Source organism: Chiloscyllium plagiosum, unplaced genomic scaffold, assembly GCF_037043375.1.
Source record: "Chiloscyllium plagiosum isolate Xiang-an unplaced genomic scaffold, Cpla_swu_hap1 HiC_scaffold_15, whole genome shotgun sequence".
Taxonomy (NCBI): Eukaryota; Metazoa; Chordata; class Chondrichthyes; order Orectolobiformes; family Hemiscylliidae; genus Chiloscyllium; species Chiloscyllium plagiosum.
Window position 1 is genome coordinate 39,723,881 of NW_028270153.1, and position 15,391 is coordinate 39,739,271.

The window sequence follows — 15,391 nt, forward strand, 5'->3', positions numbered from 1 at the left end:
ATTGTGTCAACCCTTCAAAGAGTTGTCATTTGCAGCGTCTTAAAGTTTTTGTGAAGTGTAAAAGGTCCTCCTTATCTTGTTTCATTTTATTAACTTTTGCCCAGGCACCTATTCGATTTCCATTTGAACCCCAAAGAAAATATTATTTAATTGACTTCTCTGGCTTTTTGATCTTTTCTGCCAAGTGTACAGATTATTTACAAAAAAATAAAGTAGTTTCATGTATTACAATTTCCACTGTTGACAATTTAAAAGAGTCTAGTTGATTAGCAATATAATTGGCCTGGAATAAAAGGAATGTATTTAGCCATAGTGAAAATTAATGAAAGAATGATTTCCAAAGGTTTTCCCTACATGCCCCACTGTTCCTATAGTTCATTGATTCTATACAGAGTACAGTTGATGAGTGGAGGTGCCATAGCTTGGCATTAACGTTATGAGGAGGCATAGGGGTGGATAGGAATACCAACTTGGGGACATGAACTGTCATAGAGAGAGGGTTGGGGTGCTTAACTTAGCACAGAGGCATAGGCAATATGTGAGGAATAAAGGAGTGAAGGCTAAAGCAAAGTAGCTAACTTTAATTAAATAAATAAGGGATATTTTTCCACTGTGGTTACTGACTAACCTTGGAACCAGGGTCATCTGCTGGCTCAGAACGTACCCTCTCATGGACAAAATGGATCTTGAGGAGGCCAGACACTGGACACAGGACAAAAAGGCAAAAGTGATCCTGGAAAGTCTGAATAGGTTTGTCACCTTTGGGCTAACTTCCCAAGACATTGACTTGGGCATTTTAAACAGACCACCTTCGCACCTGGCAGACCATATAGCTGCCTCCAAACACTTTTGCAAGTCAGCCTGCCTGACTACAGCCTGTTCTGACACCATTTATGTAAATCCCCTCCTTGTCAGCACTTTCCCTTGAAGCAACTGGATCAAGTTGGAATTTTCTTGGCTCTCGCTACCTGCCTGAGGAGGATGAACATTCAGGTCAATATTCCAGAATGGGAATTAGATGAATGTGTGAAAGAAAGGTAGAGCTGTTTGGAAAGTGCTGGGCTGTGCAACTACTTGGATAGCTCTACCAAAGAGGTGGCATAAGCATAACAGGATGAATGGCTTCCTTCTGTATGCAGTACTGTATAGTTCAATGCCACATACCGACAAAAGCCTGATTCCAGTAGCCAACACAGATGCAATCATACATCAATGGAATGGGACCTTTTTTTCTGTTTATCTAGGTTTTATGTCATTATTTAACATGAACTGGATAGTAGCAAGAAAAATGTTTAAAGAAAAACAAGAATCGAAATACTGCCAAGACCCAGACTTCAGTTTTCAAGGTGTCTTGATATGGATGACCACTTCTCTGGCCAGAAATAATCAGTTTCCTGAAGAAGGGCTTATGCCCGAAACGTCGATTCTCCTGTTCCCTGGATGCTGCCTGACCTGCTGTGCTTTTCCAGCAACACATTTTCAGCAGAAATAATCAGGACCCACTCTCAGGAAATGGACAATCAGAGCTTATAATGTGCAGTTCAAACACGACTTAAAAGAAGTACTTAGGGAAACAAGTATGGCAACCATTTTATCTAAATTATTTTGTAAGCTTTGAAGATTTCTTTAACTTGAACTCGTCACTCAGAGTTTGTTTAAATTTTCCAATTGTAAAATAAATTACTTTATTGACTTCTCTACCTTTACAACATTTCCTTTTAAAGTGACACAGTTGGGCCATTATCAGTTTCTTCTCTGCCAGGTTTCCCACCCTTCCAAATAGTACGCTGCTTTAAAGCAGCACAATTCACACTGCCAGTTCACTGTGCCCAGTCAGATAAGACCCAAACAAAAATATGATTCAGATCTTCAAAGGAGATTATTGGAAGGACAATCTACTTTGCTAATTGCTAATGTAAACTAGACACAAAAATATGCAAGACTTATGATATTTGACAACTTTTGTGTTTTTCAAGCTTATAGAGGTTTATAAACTCATGAGGGGCATGGGTAGTATAAATAGACAAGGTCTTTTCTCTGGGGTGGGTGAGTCCAGAACTATTGCCTTAGGTTTAGGGTGAGAGGGGAAACATTTAAAAGGGATCTAAGGGGCACCTTTTCCACACAGAGGGTGGTGTGTGTATGGAATGAGCTGCCAGAGGCTGGTACAATAGTAACATTTAAAAGGCATCTGTATGGGTATATGAATAGGAAGAGTTTAGAGGGATATGGCCCAAGTGCTGGGAAATGGGACTAGATTAGTTTAGGATGTCTGGTCAGCATGGATGAATAGGATTGAAGGGTCCATTCTCTTGTTGTACCTCTCTGTGACTATATGATTCTATACAAATAAGTAACAAATCCAAATGTGTACTGAATGGTAATCCAAAGCACTCTATATTCAACAAGAACATTAAGGATAACCCATCCCATCTGTACATCTTCCTACCCACCTATTCATTCCACCCTCCCCTCCGACTATCACCTTCATCCCCACCTCCATCCACCTATTGCACTCTCAGCTACCTTGCCCCCAGCCCCACCCCTCCCATTTATCTCTCCACCGCCGAGACTCCCAGTCTCATTCCTGATGAAGGGCTTTTGCCTGAAACATCAAATTTTCCTGCTCCTCGGACGCTGCCTGACTTGCTGTGCTTTTCCAGCACCACACTCTTAACTCTAATCTCCAGCATCTGCAGTCCTCACTTTCGCCTCATAAGGATATCCTGGCTAGCAGAAGGATTGCATGTACAACAGTCCCATTGAGCAGTTGTTATTGTCACTAACTTGAAATAAAGAAAATATGTTTAAACTAGTCCAATAAATATCCAATTGAAAAGAGATTTTTTTAATAACCTTCTACTTCATACAGCTTGAGTTCAAACTATTCACAGAAATTATGCAAAAAGATATCTTGAATTTTCTCTGGCTTAAGAAAGCCAGAGCTCAAGAAGTACTGCGAGTAGAAAGAATAGTTGGAAAAAATTAAAACTGAACTTTGATTCTGGATTTAAAAAGAGCATTTTTTTAAAAAATATCTGGAGCCCTCAACTTCAGAAGTGATTATTTCACATGTCCCAGCCAGAAATTATCTTCCTCACTTTACTAACCTAGAGAAGACATCCAGGAGTATACAATTTTGTCACTGTATGAAAAAGGGATAATGGTGAATTGGCAATCCATTTTATATTTCTCTTGATTTATGTAATCATTGACTTCAATAGAGGCATTAGAATTAGCATTACTATCTAAGGTTACAGAAAAAAAAATGATTGAACGGTCTCATTCCTGATTAGCAGCAGTAGCTCTAAATTACCTTCATGGTGAAAAACATCTCCCATCTCTCATCAATTTTGCTAGCGCATGCAGAATAGATAATGATGGAAAGTATCAGAAAGCAGCTTGTGTGTCCATGAAATTATGATCCTGTAAGGAGTTAATACGTATAAAGTAAAGGAATGTAAATTAAATTCAGAGAAGGAGACTAACAGGAATAAATAAGAAGCATTTAGTCTGAGGCTTGGTTCTTTCACAAACCATACTTATCACAAGACCATAAGATACATGAGCGGATTTAGGTCATTTGGCCCATTAATCTGCTCTGCCATTCGAGCATGGCTGCTATTTTTCTGAAACTCACTCTCCTGACTTCTCTGCATATCCCTTTATCCCCTTAATCATCAAGAACCTAGCCACCTCGGTCTTAAATGCACTTAATGACTTGACCTCCACAGCCTTCAGTGACAATGAGTTGCACAGTTTCACCACCCTCTGGTTGAAGAAATTCCTCTGCAGGTCAGTTCTAAAGGGCTGTCCCTTAACTCTGAGGTCCAAGTCTCTCCTACTAGTGGAAACAACTCCTTCATATCCACTATATCTATGTCTTTCAATATTCTGTAAGTTTCAATGAGATTCCCCTTCATCCTTGTAAGTACAGACCCAGAGGCCTCAACCACTCTTCACATGACAAGCCTTTCTTCCCCCAGTATTATTCTTGCAAACCTCCTCTGGGCTACCTCCAAGGCCGATGCATCCTTCCAGAGATATAGGGCCCAAAGATGCTAGTAATATTCCAAATGTGGTCTAACCAGAGCCTTGTACAGCCTTAGCTGTTCGTCCCCGCTCATTTTCAAGCTATCGCAGAATGAACACTAACATTCCTTCCTAACTGCCATCTGAACCTGCATGTTAACCTTAGAGAATCCTGAACTAGGTATCTTAAGTCATGGTCTTTATCCCACTTATTATATAACTGGAGAGCAGAAATTCTGCATAAATCCTTTCTTTTTTAGTCTTGTTCCCTCAATTTCTGGCATAGATTCAATGGGTTAAATTGTACCATTTTGTATTGTAATGACTCCAAGATCACGTACAACAGAATCTGTTTGTTACGCATAACCAATCAACAAATGTTATGCCGCATCACCTCAGCTCCATTTTTGAAGTACTAATTAATTTTACTTGGAATTTGACTCATATTTCTGTGGGTGAGGACAAAATTTAAATTGGACTTATGGTCCAATTTGGACCTTTTAGTCATTTGGGCGGCACGGTGGCACAGTGGTTAGCATTGCTGCCTCACAGCGCCAGAGACCCGGGTTCAATTCCTGCCTCAGGCGACTGACTGTGTGGAGTTTACACGTGCGCCCCATGTCTGCGTGGGTTTCCTCCGGGTCCTCCGGTTTCCTCCCACAGTCCAAAGATGTGCAGGTTAGGTGAATTGGCCATGCTAAATTGCTAGTGTTAGGTAAGGGGTAAATGTAGGGGTATGGGTGGGTTGCGCTTCGGCGGGGCGGTGTGGACTTGTTGGGCCGAAGGGCCTGTTTCCACACTGTAAGTAATCTAATCTAAATAATTTAAAACATGTGCCGTTTGGCTCACAATACCAATCAAATTGGCTGTTTATGTTTACCTTTTAGTCATTTCAATAGCTGGATCACTGAGCCAAAATCTCCAAATCTTCAACTGAATAAAAATTAGTTAGATGATGGTTACTAGTTTACCCAATGGTAACATGTGAGACACTTTTAAGTTGTTACCAGAATGACCTCCTCCTCTGTTGTGTCTATGTAGTTCAGTATGCACTGCTAAAGATCATTTGTGTACCTGTACACAGATGCTTCTCTTTAAAGCAATGCTGAGTGCTAACTTTTAAACATGTCCAACTCCTTTCAATCTTTTGCCAATATTTGCTAAATCTCAACCTAACTTAAATACAGATAAATTGTGAAATATGTTGGTCTATGAAGAAAACTAAATACTGTATCATTAGTGGTTGTATCCTTCCCATAAACAAAATATTTTTATTATTGTCACTTCTAACCAAGGTCATGAAATGAACATATTTTGCTATAGTTGTAACCATGCACATACACATACACCGATGTATACACAAACATTTAAAATACATCAGCCTTTCAAATTGATCTCCATCTTCTAATCAATTTTCAGGTTGTCAAGAAGAAAATCTTCATCAGTTTTGATTATCTCTGGATTGTGCAATATTTCACCGAACTTTATTGACCTTAGCTCTTGCTCTTTGAATGATTCCTGACCTCAATGCAGTACTCAGTCTTTGATCTTCCCAAAAAGCTCAGATAACTCCTCTCTGACCTAAAAGTTGACTGCCTTATTCTTCACAACATCTCTAACCTTTCTACCAGATTCCTCTTGTTGTTAATGTTATAACAACATTGCTTTCATGGTATTCAAAGTGAAAAATGACATGATCCCTTCATCCAAGCTCCCCCATTTCCAATTCACATTTTTTCTGTCTCATCCACTTTCCATTATCTACACTGTACCCATTTCTTCATCGACACAGGCTCACTCTACAATCACTCCAATGCTACAAAATGGTCCCTGATATTACCAACTACATAGGAAGACCACCACTTCCAAGTTCCCCTTCAGCTGCAGACCATCTTAACTGGTAGATATATCAACAAATCTTCACTAATGCTGAGGCAAAAGCCTGGAATTTTTCTTGCCTAACAGCACTGTTGATATATCTACTGAAATAATCCCACGGACGCCATGATCCCATCACCAAGACACTCTTTATTTACATGTGGAGAGTCCTTGACACTGACTCAGCTCCATCAGATTTAGCTCTCAGAGTGAACAGGATGTCTGACACTCCTATTTTCACCTGTCTGCTAGGGTTCTCTGATTGGACCAGATTAACAGTCCCAATTAGGGAACTCATACTCTATGATGTTCATCTAACTGACCTCATTACAGTCATTACACCTTGGATAGTTGAACTGCTGTGGATTCAAAATAATTTACCACCAACTTCTCAAGAGCTACAAGATGCTGGATGGCACTAGTTGACCTAGCTAGTGATGCCCAGACATCCTATTAAATAATTCTTTAAAAATTAATCAATATTGATTCCATCACAACTGATTTCTGCTAAGTTTAAATGCATTGTACTTTAATGTACTGATCAACTTGAACAAGTATCCTTCCAGAAATCTGGTCTATGACTAAAACATTTTATTTTTTCTATGAAACATTGCTCACTGCGGACACAAATATCTTCTCAACTGCTGGGCACTTCAACTTTTCCAATGGTCTTCTCATTATGCTCTTCAGCTTAAGGATTCCTAATCTATAATTTTCTCAAGCTTTAGCAGCCTGTGTCCTCACTTTACGCCTATACATTCAACATTCTTCCTGTGTCTGTGTGGGTTTTCTCCAGATGCTCCAGTTTCCTCCCACAGTCCAAAGACTTGCATGTTAGGTGGCTTGGCTATGGGAAATGCAGGGACTGGGTGGGATACTCTCTGGAGAGTTGGTGTGGACTCAATGGGGAAAATGGCCTACTTCCAAAGTGTAGGGATTCTATGATTCTAACCTGTTTTGCCACCTTAAGGCATCTGTGGACAACCATCCCAAGATCACTCTGTTCCTTTGAGCATCCTAGTGTCTTGCCATTCACTGAGTACTTCCTTGTCTTGCTCCTTCTTCCAAAGTACATCACCTCACATTTATCAGAGTTAAATTTCATCTGCCATTGATTTGCCCATCTGGCTAATTTCTTCTACTCACCTGGACCTAGCACCTCACTCTTCACTGTCAACCACCCAGCCAATCTTTGTGTCATCTGGAAAATTACTTAATATCCGACCCCCCTGCACATTCTAATCTACATCAGTAATGAATATCACAAACAATAAGTGACACAACACTGATCCCTGGGGAAATACCACTGTACACTGGGCTCCAGTCATGCAAACAGCATGAAGCCAATTTTGAATTCAACTTGCTAAGTTAACATGGATCACATGTGTGTTTTTATTCTTTATAAGTTTCCCATATGGGAACTTGTCAAAGGCTTTGCTGAAATTCATATAAACTACATCAATTACCCTATTCTCATCCAAACACTTGGTCACCTCCTCAAATGTTCCACCAGATTTGTTAGGCATGACAAAGTCTCTCTGACAAAGTCATGCTGACAATCCCTGGCCAAATTGGTCTTGGTAACTGCAGATTAATTTTCTCTTTCAATATTTTCTCCAATAGTTCCCTGGTCTATCCCCATCCCATTTCTTGGAAAGTGAAACTATGTCAGCTGTTCTGAAGTCGTCTAGCACTTTCCCTATGCCAGAGATGATTTAAAGATTTGTGTCAGGGCTCCCATAATTTCCTCTCTCATCTCCCACAGCAGCCCAGGATCTCTTCTTTTATCTAAATGTGCAAAACTTTCAATGCTTCCTGGCTTCTTATATCAATCTGCTCAATAACTTCACAGTCCATCTTTTTGAATTCTATCCTTGCACCCTCCGTTTCCAGAGTATAGAATTGATTGGTCTATATTTAAAATTATACAAGGGAACTGGTGGATACCTATGAATGGTGTTACTTTGTTTGTAATTGTGTTTCACTAACAAACAGGAACTTGTCTAGAGAGAGAGAGAATTGTGAGTGTGCCACTTCCCACTTAATGGAGAAATTGAAATTGTTGAATATGTTAACCAGGAATCTAATGTCTGTTTACTGTCTAGAACGCATTCCAAAAATGAATTTGCAGTAAGTGCATGCACGTATTAGACCAAAACAAGCCTACTTGTAGCCTAACTTACAACCCTCAAATAAATTGTTTGAAAAGGGTTTTTGAGAAGTGGTTTATTTTTAAAATGCATTCCATGATTTGGAGCCAAGAGCACCAATATTCTCTTCCGTACCTTAAACTCTGCTGAACCCTGATCTGGTTCCTGTTGCAATTGCATCCAAGAGCACTCATTCCCCAGCTAGCACCACGTTCATTACAACTTCACCTACAAGCCATGTGAGCACATGAAATGTGGATCTGTAGCTAGCAGACTTTGATAAAATGACTTTTGAAGTCTCTGCAGTCTTTCTTGCATCCGGTTTCTACAAACCTTTCAGCTGCAAATCAATTTTTACACCTTGGTATTATTGTATCCCCTCGTCCAGCAGAAGCTAAAGAAATGAAAGTAAGACATCCCCAGTGTCTGTTGGAATCTTTTCCGAAATCTGTTAATATTAAATAGACTTTACTTGAGGTCCATGACCAGTTAGTGCTGAGCAAACATTCAGAAAGCAGCATTGTGTGACTGAACACAGTGTCTCCACTGATAAACCAATGCATAACCTTGAGAACTGCTTTTATGACAGTTGACTGCACTCCTATGTTTTTCTCATAAAAGTTATTCATTGTATCCAACTGATTACATTTTATACACATTATAGAGATGTACAACAATTCTGGATTTTGCAATTGATGTGTCATTAACCAATGCTATTTGTAAATACTCAAGATATTTTATAGAGCATACTATATGCCTCACTAATAACCTAGCTGTAACCTGACTAAAGGGCCCAAATTATACAAGAGAAAAATTTAAATAATTCATTGCTGTCATTTGAAGCCCAGTTTAAGTAGATATTTTATGTAGATTTTCTACACAAATGTTCATATGCCATTCGTCACTTTCATTTTTTTTCCGTTGCCAGCAATACCCATAATGGTGCCAATTATTCCTTTATCCGACAACACTGCTCAAATTACAGCCTGCATGCATCAGTGTTACAGATTTTCTAACGATCATTCAAAGTCTATTATTGCAAAATTTTGTGGCTTATGTATATTTAATGCCTGAAAGTTTTTACATGTTAATGAATAAGATTGTGAGGAATTTCCACAACTGAGGGTTTAGAGCTCAGCCAAAAAGCTTCTTGAAAGAAATGTCCTTTATAAAAGCATTTGTTATTGTGAGCATAACCAATGTAAACTATTACGCAAACAATGGCAGCAGGTTTGAATCACATTTAACCAATACATTCCTGAAAGATTTCCATTATTTATTTTTTAAAAATTGAAACTTTGTATCCTCTCCCAGAATTCTGCCAATAGTCCTCTTGGAAATTATGAGTGAGAAATTGGGCTTATTTGTCCCTGTTAAGGATGCCATGGGAGCTCCAAATGCTGTTCATTGCATGTGTGCACACTTGTGGAAAAGAGCCATGCTGGATTCCATATTGGGGCAAGCATTAAACTTCTGTTCAATAAATCTGCCAGAAATGTCACAACAGGTCAGTCAAGATCTCAATAAAGGTTCAACATTGATTGGTCCCTACAGTGCCATTTTTGGCCTCAATTTTCCTGCCAATGCTGGGCCATATTTTCATCATCAAGTGGAAAGTTCGACTTGGGAAATCAGCAGACCTAGCTCCATGGAAAAACAACCAATATGCAGGTTGAGCCCAACAGCTCTGGAATTAATTTTAAGATAACGATGGAGGCAGGAGAGTGCCAGTGTGGGCTGGCTAGAAAGCCCAGCTTGGTTCACTGAGGTTTTGTGTCATTCAGACCAGCTAGTACTCACCTTCAATGCCTTAACATACCCCATACTACCTCATACCTACAAAAGTCATCTCCATATCTCCATGATACCTCCATGACTTCTCGCACCCATCATCCCATCTCCATAGCTACCTTCCTAGTATCCAGGCCTCAGAAGTCATGTAGAAATGAAAAAAGTGAACCTTTAACAATCTAAGAAAGCTTTCACTCATGCACATTTAATACTGAAAAAGCTCATTCATGAAATATGCTCAAAGATTTTAAATCACCTCAAGGAATCAATCAGTTATCAAAATAAACTCTGGTTTGCCACACCAAAATCAGCTAATCCTGTAATAGTTTTTTTTGGAATTGTTAATTAAAATCTGAATTCAGACTCCATTCACATAAATTAATGTCAAGATTTTGAAACTCACCTAAGCATTCATAGAGTGTTCAGCTGAAATAATAGTCAAGTTGAAGTATCGGGCAGGAACCCTTCATCAGGAAAGATGAAGGGCAGATGAAGGGCTCCTGCCCGAAACATCGATTTTCCTATTCTTAAGATGCTGCCTCACCTGCTGTGCTTTACCAGCACCACTCTAATCGTGACTCTGATCTCCAGCATCTGCAGTCCTCACTTTTGCCTCAGCTGAAATAATAACCCATGTAAAATATTAGCAATTAAATTTATTGAAATTGCAGGAAAAAATGGTAGTGAGGTGTTCCAAATTCCAATAAGTGCCTGTTAATTGATATATTTCAGCAATGGGCCATCGTTTATTTGAGTCATAGAGCACAAAAACAGACCATTCAGTCCAACCAGTCCAGGCTATGCCGACAGTTGTCACTTCCTTGTTATTGCTAAAGAGTTAGGGATTAAGCAAGTTTAGATCATAACAATTCAGCAGACCTTTCCCATACTGCAAGATAGATTACTCTTATTTCCTAAATTTGTGACTTCCACAATGAGAGTTAAGGCTCTTTGAACAGCAGAAACTGTGTCTGTTTAAACTCAGCACCAATCTTAAATGCTGAGTTTGAATGTATTGTCTGTGTATTTAAGGCTGCTCTCCTTCCCACAGCCAGAATAATTGACAGCTGCTGAAATGGGAGAGCAACACCTGCAAATGGATCCTGTGCACCATTGAAAAAATTTATTGAAATTGGATAACTCTAAAGTATAGCTCATTTCCTCTCTTTACCTCATGTAGCTAGAAACACTTTCAACAACATGTGCAACCCCAGTCCCCTCCAATCAGCACTATTTACAGGAACCATAAACCACTTACACGTATTAGATTAGGTTCCCTACAGTGTGGAAACAGGCCCTTCGGCCCAACAAATCCACACCGACCCTCCGAAGAGTAACCCACCCAGACCCGTTTCCCTCTGACTAATGCATCTAAAACTATGGGAAATGTATCATGGCCAATTCACCTGACCTACACATCTTTGGACTGTGGGAGGAAACCGGAGCATCCGGAGGAAACCCATGCAGACATGGGGAGAATGTGCAAACTCCACACAAACAGTCACCCAAGGCTGGAATCGAACCTGGGACCCTGGTGCTGTGAGGCAGCAGTTCTAGCCACCGTACCGCCCCTATTAGTTGATTATTTCTAGCTATTGCTACAAATCTACAAATGTTTGTTGCTTTTTGTAATAGTTTCATGTTTCAAAAATCAACAGAAAGAGCAAAGAGTGCCAGAGGACTTTTTATGGTGACGTAGGCTTCCACAAAAATCGGTTGCTCATGGGCGCACTAGTAAGCATTCCCTATGGAACACAGCATTACTTGGAGAATGAACAGAGACCATGCAAAAAAAGTACAGGCTGCTGAACAGAGAGGAGAAGGAAAGGAGAAGGATTCTCAGCAAGGAAATATATCCACTCAGGTTGTTTGAGGAGCAATTCTATGCCTGAACCTCAGTGAGGAACAATGTCTGAGATTTCATTGCTTCAGTAATCACTAAAATTTATCACTTGCGGTAGTTATAACTGAAACGCCAGATGAAGGCAACGACTGTATTGCCATTGTTAATGGTGGTGATTGTGTGACAGACTAGTATGTCTTGAGTGCTATCCAGGCTGAAGCCAGAGGTATTTCCAGAATACTGCAGTTTTCCATCTGCTGATGCATATGGGAGTTGTTGATGTTCCCTACTGTAAGAGAGCTAGCCACTTTTCTTTTGTGAGAAATAAGATGTTGCACACCTTCTATTGATTACAGGATTTTCCATGTTACAGTGCCATCGACTGTATAGAATTCACTTAGAAAGGGTCCCATGTCAACTCTACCTGAAACCTAAACTGAAAGGTTAGGTTAGGTTAGGTTAATAATTAATCTAAACTCTTCTTTAGTGCCTAAACACTGTGTAACCATAGGTTGGGAATCATGCAAGTTAATGCTTGGCAATTTGATAGACATCATGCACCACAATCATCAAGTTTGCTTTTGGGGTTGTCCAATTCATCCTCCAACAATTTTGGGTGGTTACAGGTGGCACTAATAGCCACAAATATCACATTTCAAATGGGAAGAAACTGGATGGTCTGAATTTTCCTCTGTATACCCAGTCCAAGTTGGGTAGGATAGCAGCAGATACAATATGAGTATGAGGCACAAGATTTACTGCCACTATTCTGGCCAAATCTTAGTTTCCAACCACTAGTCCCTGCAAGCGCTGGCTGCACTTTGCCCCTTTATGAAAATGACAGCACAGTCTAGGTTCTCAACCCATTTACTTCCTTTCTGCATTTCTTAATGCTGCTTCTCTATGCTCCTGTCAATAATTGCCAAGAGATCTTTGCAAAAGTCTTAAAGATTTTTGATGAGGGTTGCAATTTATCCAGACTCTGTTTCAGCTTGAACATTTATATTCTGAAAATTTCCATCAGAGCTAGGATCTTCCATAAACTATTTGTTTCTGCAGTTATCAGGCACCTCTAAGTGACATTCTATCCCCGCTTAAGCAACATTTCTGTACAAATTTCCTTCAAAGCCAACTGCAGGTCCCCACTTACTGGTAGGATTTCATCAGGACCCCTGGGCAGGCAGCACTGTTGATAGTGTTGAGAATAGATGAAAAATACATTTTTATCCTGTTGGAATAGGTAAAGGGATATTTAATCTCAAAAATTATTGATGAAAACTTTAAGGTTAGGCAGTATATGTAATTTGATGCTAATATGGAGCTGCCAATTTTTTAGTCATATCCAAGGACAATATTACTTCATAAACTTTGAGATCACTCATTAAGCATTTATATGAATGACCAAAGGTTCCCTTCCACTTTGTGATTAAACAATATTCAACCTCAGGCTTTTTATCATATATTATAAACCACTGGCAGATCATATAAAATATACTCTACAACCCAGTATCACCTAGTATGAGGATAGAAATATTCTGAAATATTTAACAGTCAAAATATTTATTTAATCTTTAATATGTTGTTCAACTTGATCATATTTAGACATACAATAATATACACATGACTTCAAATGCCAAACATTTTGATTTTTAAATCTAAACTTCAACATGTTTAATTGTTCCAAGGCAATATTATTTAAAATGTACACCTATAAAGTACAAATGCCTTGAATGTTATCATCTTCATTCTAGCTGTGCAGAATGAAAGAGACAGGATAAGTACGAGACGGTCCAGCTATGAGGACAGCAGTTTGCCTTCAATTAATGCACTCATACAAGCAGAGGTTCTTTCTCGTCAGGTACCGTAATCTTAGCTTATCTAGCTGTTATTTTATCAAATAAGTATCTTTTCCTATGAATAATTGTTGATATCTATGAAAAGAAAAGCAATGTATATGTTTATAGCACCATTCAAAACATTGGGATGTTCTAATGTGTGTTTTACAGCATATGAAGTGCAATTTGTTTAAACAGTATTCAGTATCTCAATGTAGGACACATGGCAGCTAATATATCCACAGCACAATCCAAGAAACAGTAAAATGATAATGACCAGGAAATATGTTTTTGCAATGCTTTTTGATAGTTAAATAATGAATACACCAGCAAGGATAAATTCCATGTTTTTCTTCAAAAGGTGAAATGTTCTTTTATATCAACCTGAGATTTCAGACGTCTTAGCCAAAAGGTGGCACCTGCATCGGTACAGTACTTCCTTTGTCCTGCACAGAAGTGGCAATCTAGCTTTTTATGCTCAAGCTTCTGGAATAGGATCTGTATCCACAACTTTCTGACTCAGCTGAATTTGGTGCCAACTGAGGTGCAATTGAAAAATATGTTTTGTAGCCAAAATCTCTATTTACTAACCAAAGAGTAAACACATAAGGTCTGCCTTCTTCTTTTGCTTAAACTGCTTTAATAAAGTGTACCACAAACATAAGTTTCTATATTTAAAGTCAATTCTTTAACAGAACAACAATGGAGCCATACTTCAATGTTTATCTGAAAATTTGGGAAAATCTGTTGCAGTTGTTTCTAATACAATGGCAATAGCTTTTGATGAATTCCATTCTCTTCATGAGTAAAACAAATGTTGGTTTCTATTTGATGCTTTGTTTATTTATTTGTTTTTAAAATTAGAACATAAGAACTATAAGAACTATGAACAAGAATGGGCAATTCAGCCTGCTCTGCCATTTAGTACAACCATGGCTGATCTCACCTCAGCCTCAGCTCCACTTTCCTATCCCATGCCTCATAACATTACTAATTAAAAATTTCCTCCTTAAATTTATTCAGTGTACAAGTATCTACTGTAATCCAGATAGTGAATCCCACAGATTCACAACCGTTTGAGAAAAGTAATTCCTCCTCATCCCTGTTTTAAATCTGTCACCCTTAGCCTAAAATGATGGCATTCATTCTACATTGCCTCACCAGAGGAAACATTCACTCTGTGTCTACCTTTTTAATCCCTTTTAGCATTTTATATACCTCAATTAGATCATAATAAATACTTTTCTGAAACCTAAATTGTAGAAAATAGAATTGTACTGTAAATTTCTATGGTAGCACATATTAAATCAAAGACATAAATATCACTATTATAAATCCTGCAGCTGAATGAACCATCCACCTATTTGTGCTGCAGCCAATATTAAATCAGAAGTTTTCCAAATATTCAACAAGATAATCTTTCCATTTATGTGGAGAAGAAGAATCTGCCTGTTTACAGTTACTCCTCCATCAGTATTTAGCAAGTATCCCTACAACTTTCTGAGTTATGCTTGTTCAATTGCTCACCTTTATTATAGCTGACGTAGCTTCACTGTTCTGCTCCGTCCATTGTTTCAGTTAGATGAGAAAAGATTCAGGAACAATGACTGTCATTGTCCTTAACATAACTGACTCCAATTGTTTACCAAATGAGTGACACATCTTTATGATTAATAAACTATACTTTTAGTATACTGGAAATTGAGACTGTTGTCTGCAAATAATAAAGTAGAACATGTTAGCAAATTAACAAATAGTGATGGGGAATTCAGTTTGACAATTTTAGGCAAAACTATCATGACTTTTTTTTTATTAGTGTCGATATAGCCATTCAAGATGGCTATTGATATAAGATTAACCAG

The 15,391-nt window shown here is 38.6% G+C and overlaps 1 protein-coding gene across 3 annotated transcripts in view; it reads left to right on the plus strand.

Moving 5' to 3' along the window:
• hnf4a (hepatocyte nuclear factor 4, alpha) overlaps positions 1-15,391 on the plus strand; it is a 175,968-nt gene that overhangs the window by 142,225 nt on the left and 18,352 nt on the right. For all 3 annotated transcript variants that reach the window (XM_087994907.1, XM_087994908.1, XM_043710303.2), the window contains exon 4: positions 13,446-13,552. In XM_087994907.1, coding sequence (XP_087851033.1) covers positions 13,446-13,552 — 107 coding nt within the window. The remainder of the gene's footprint in view (positions 1-13,445; positions 13,553-15,391) is intronic.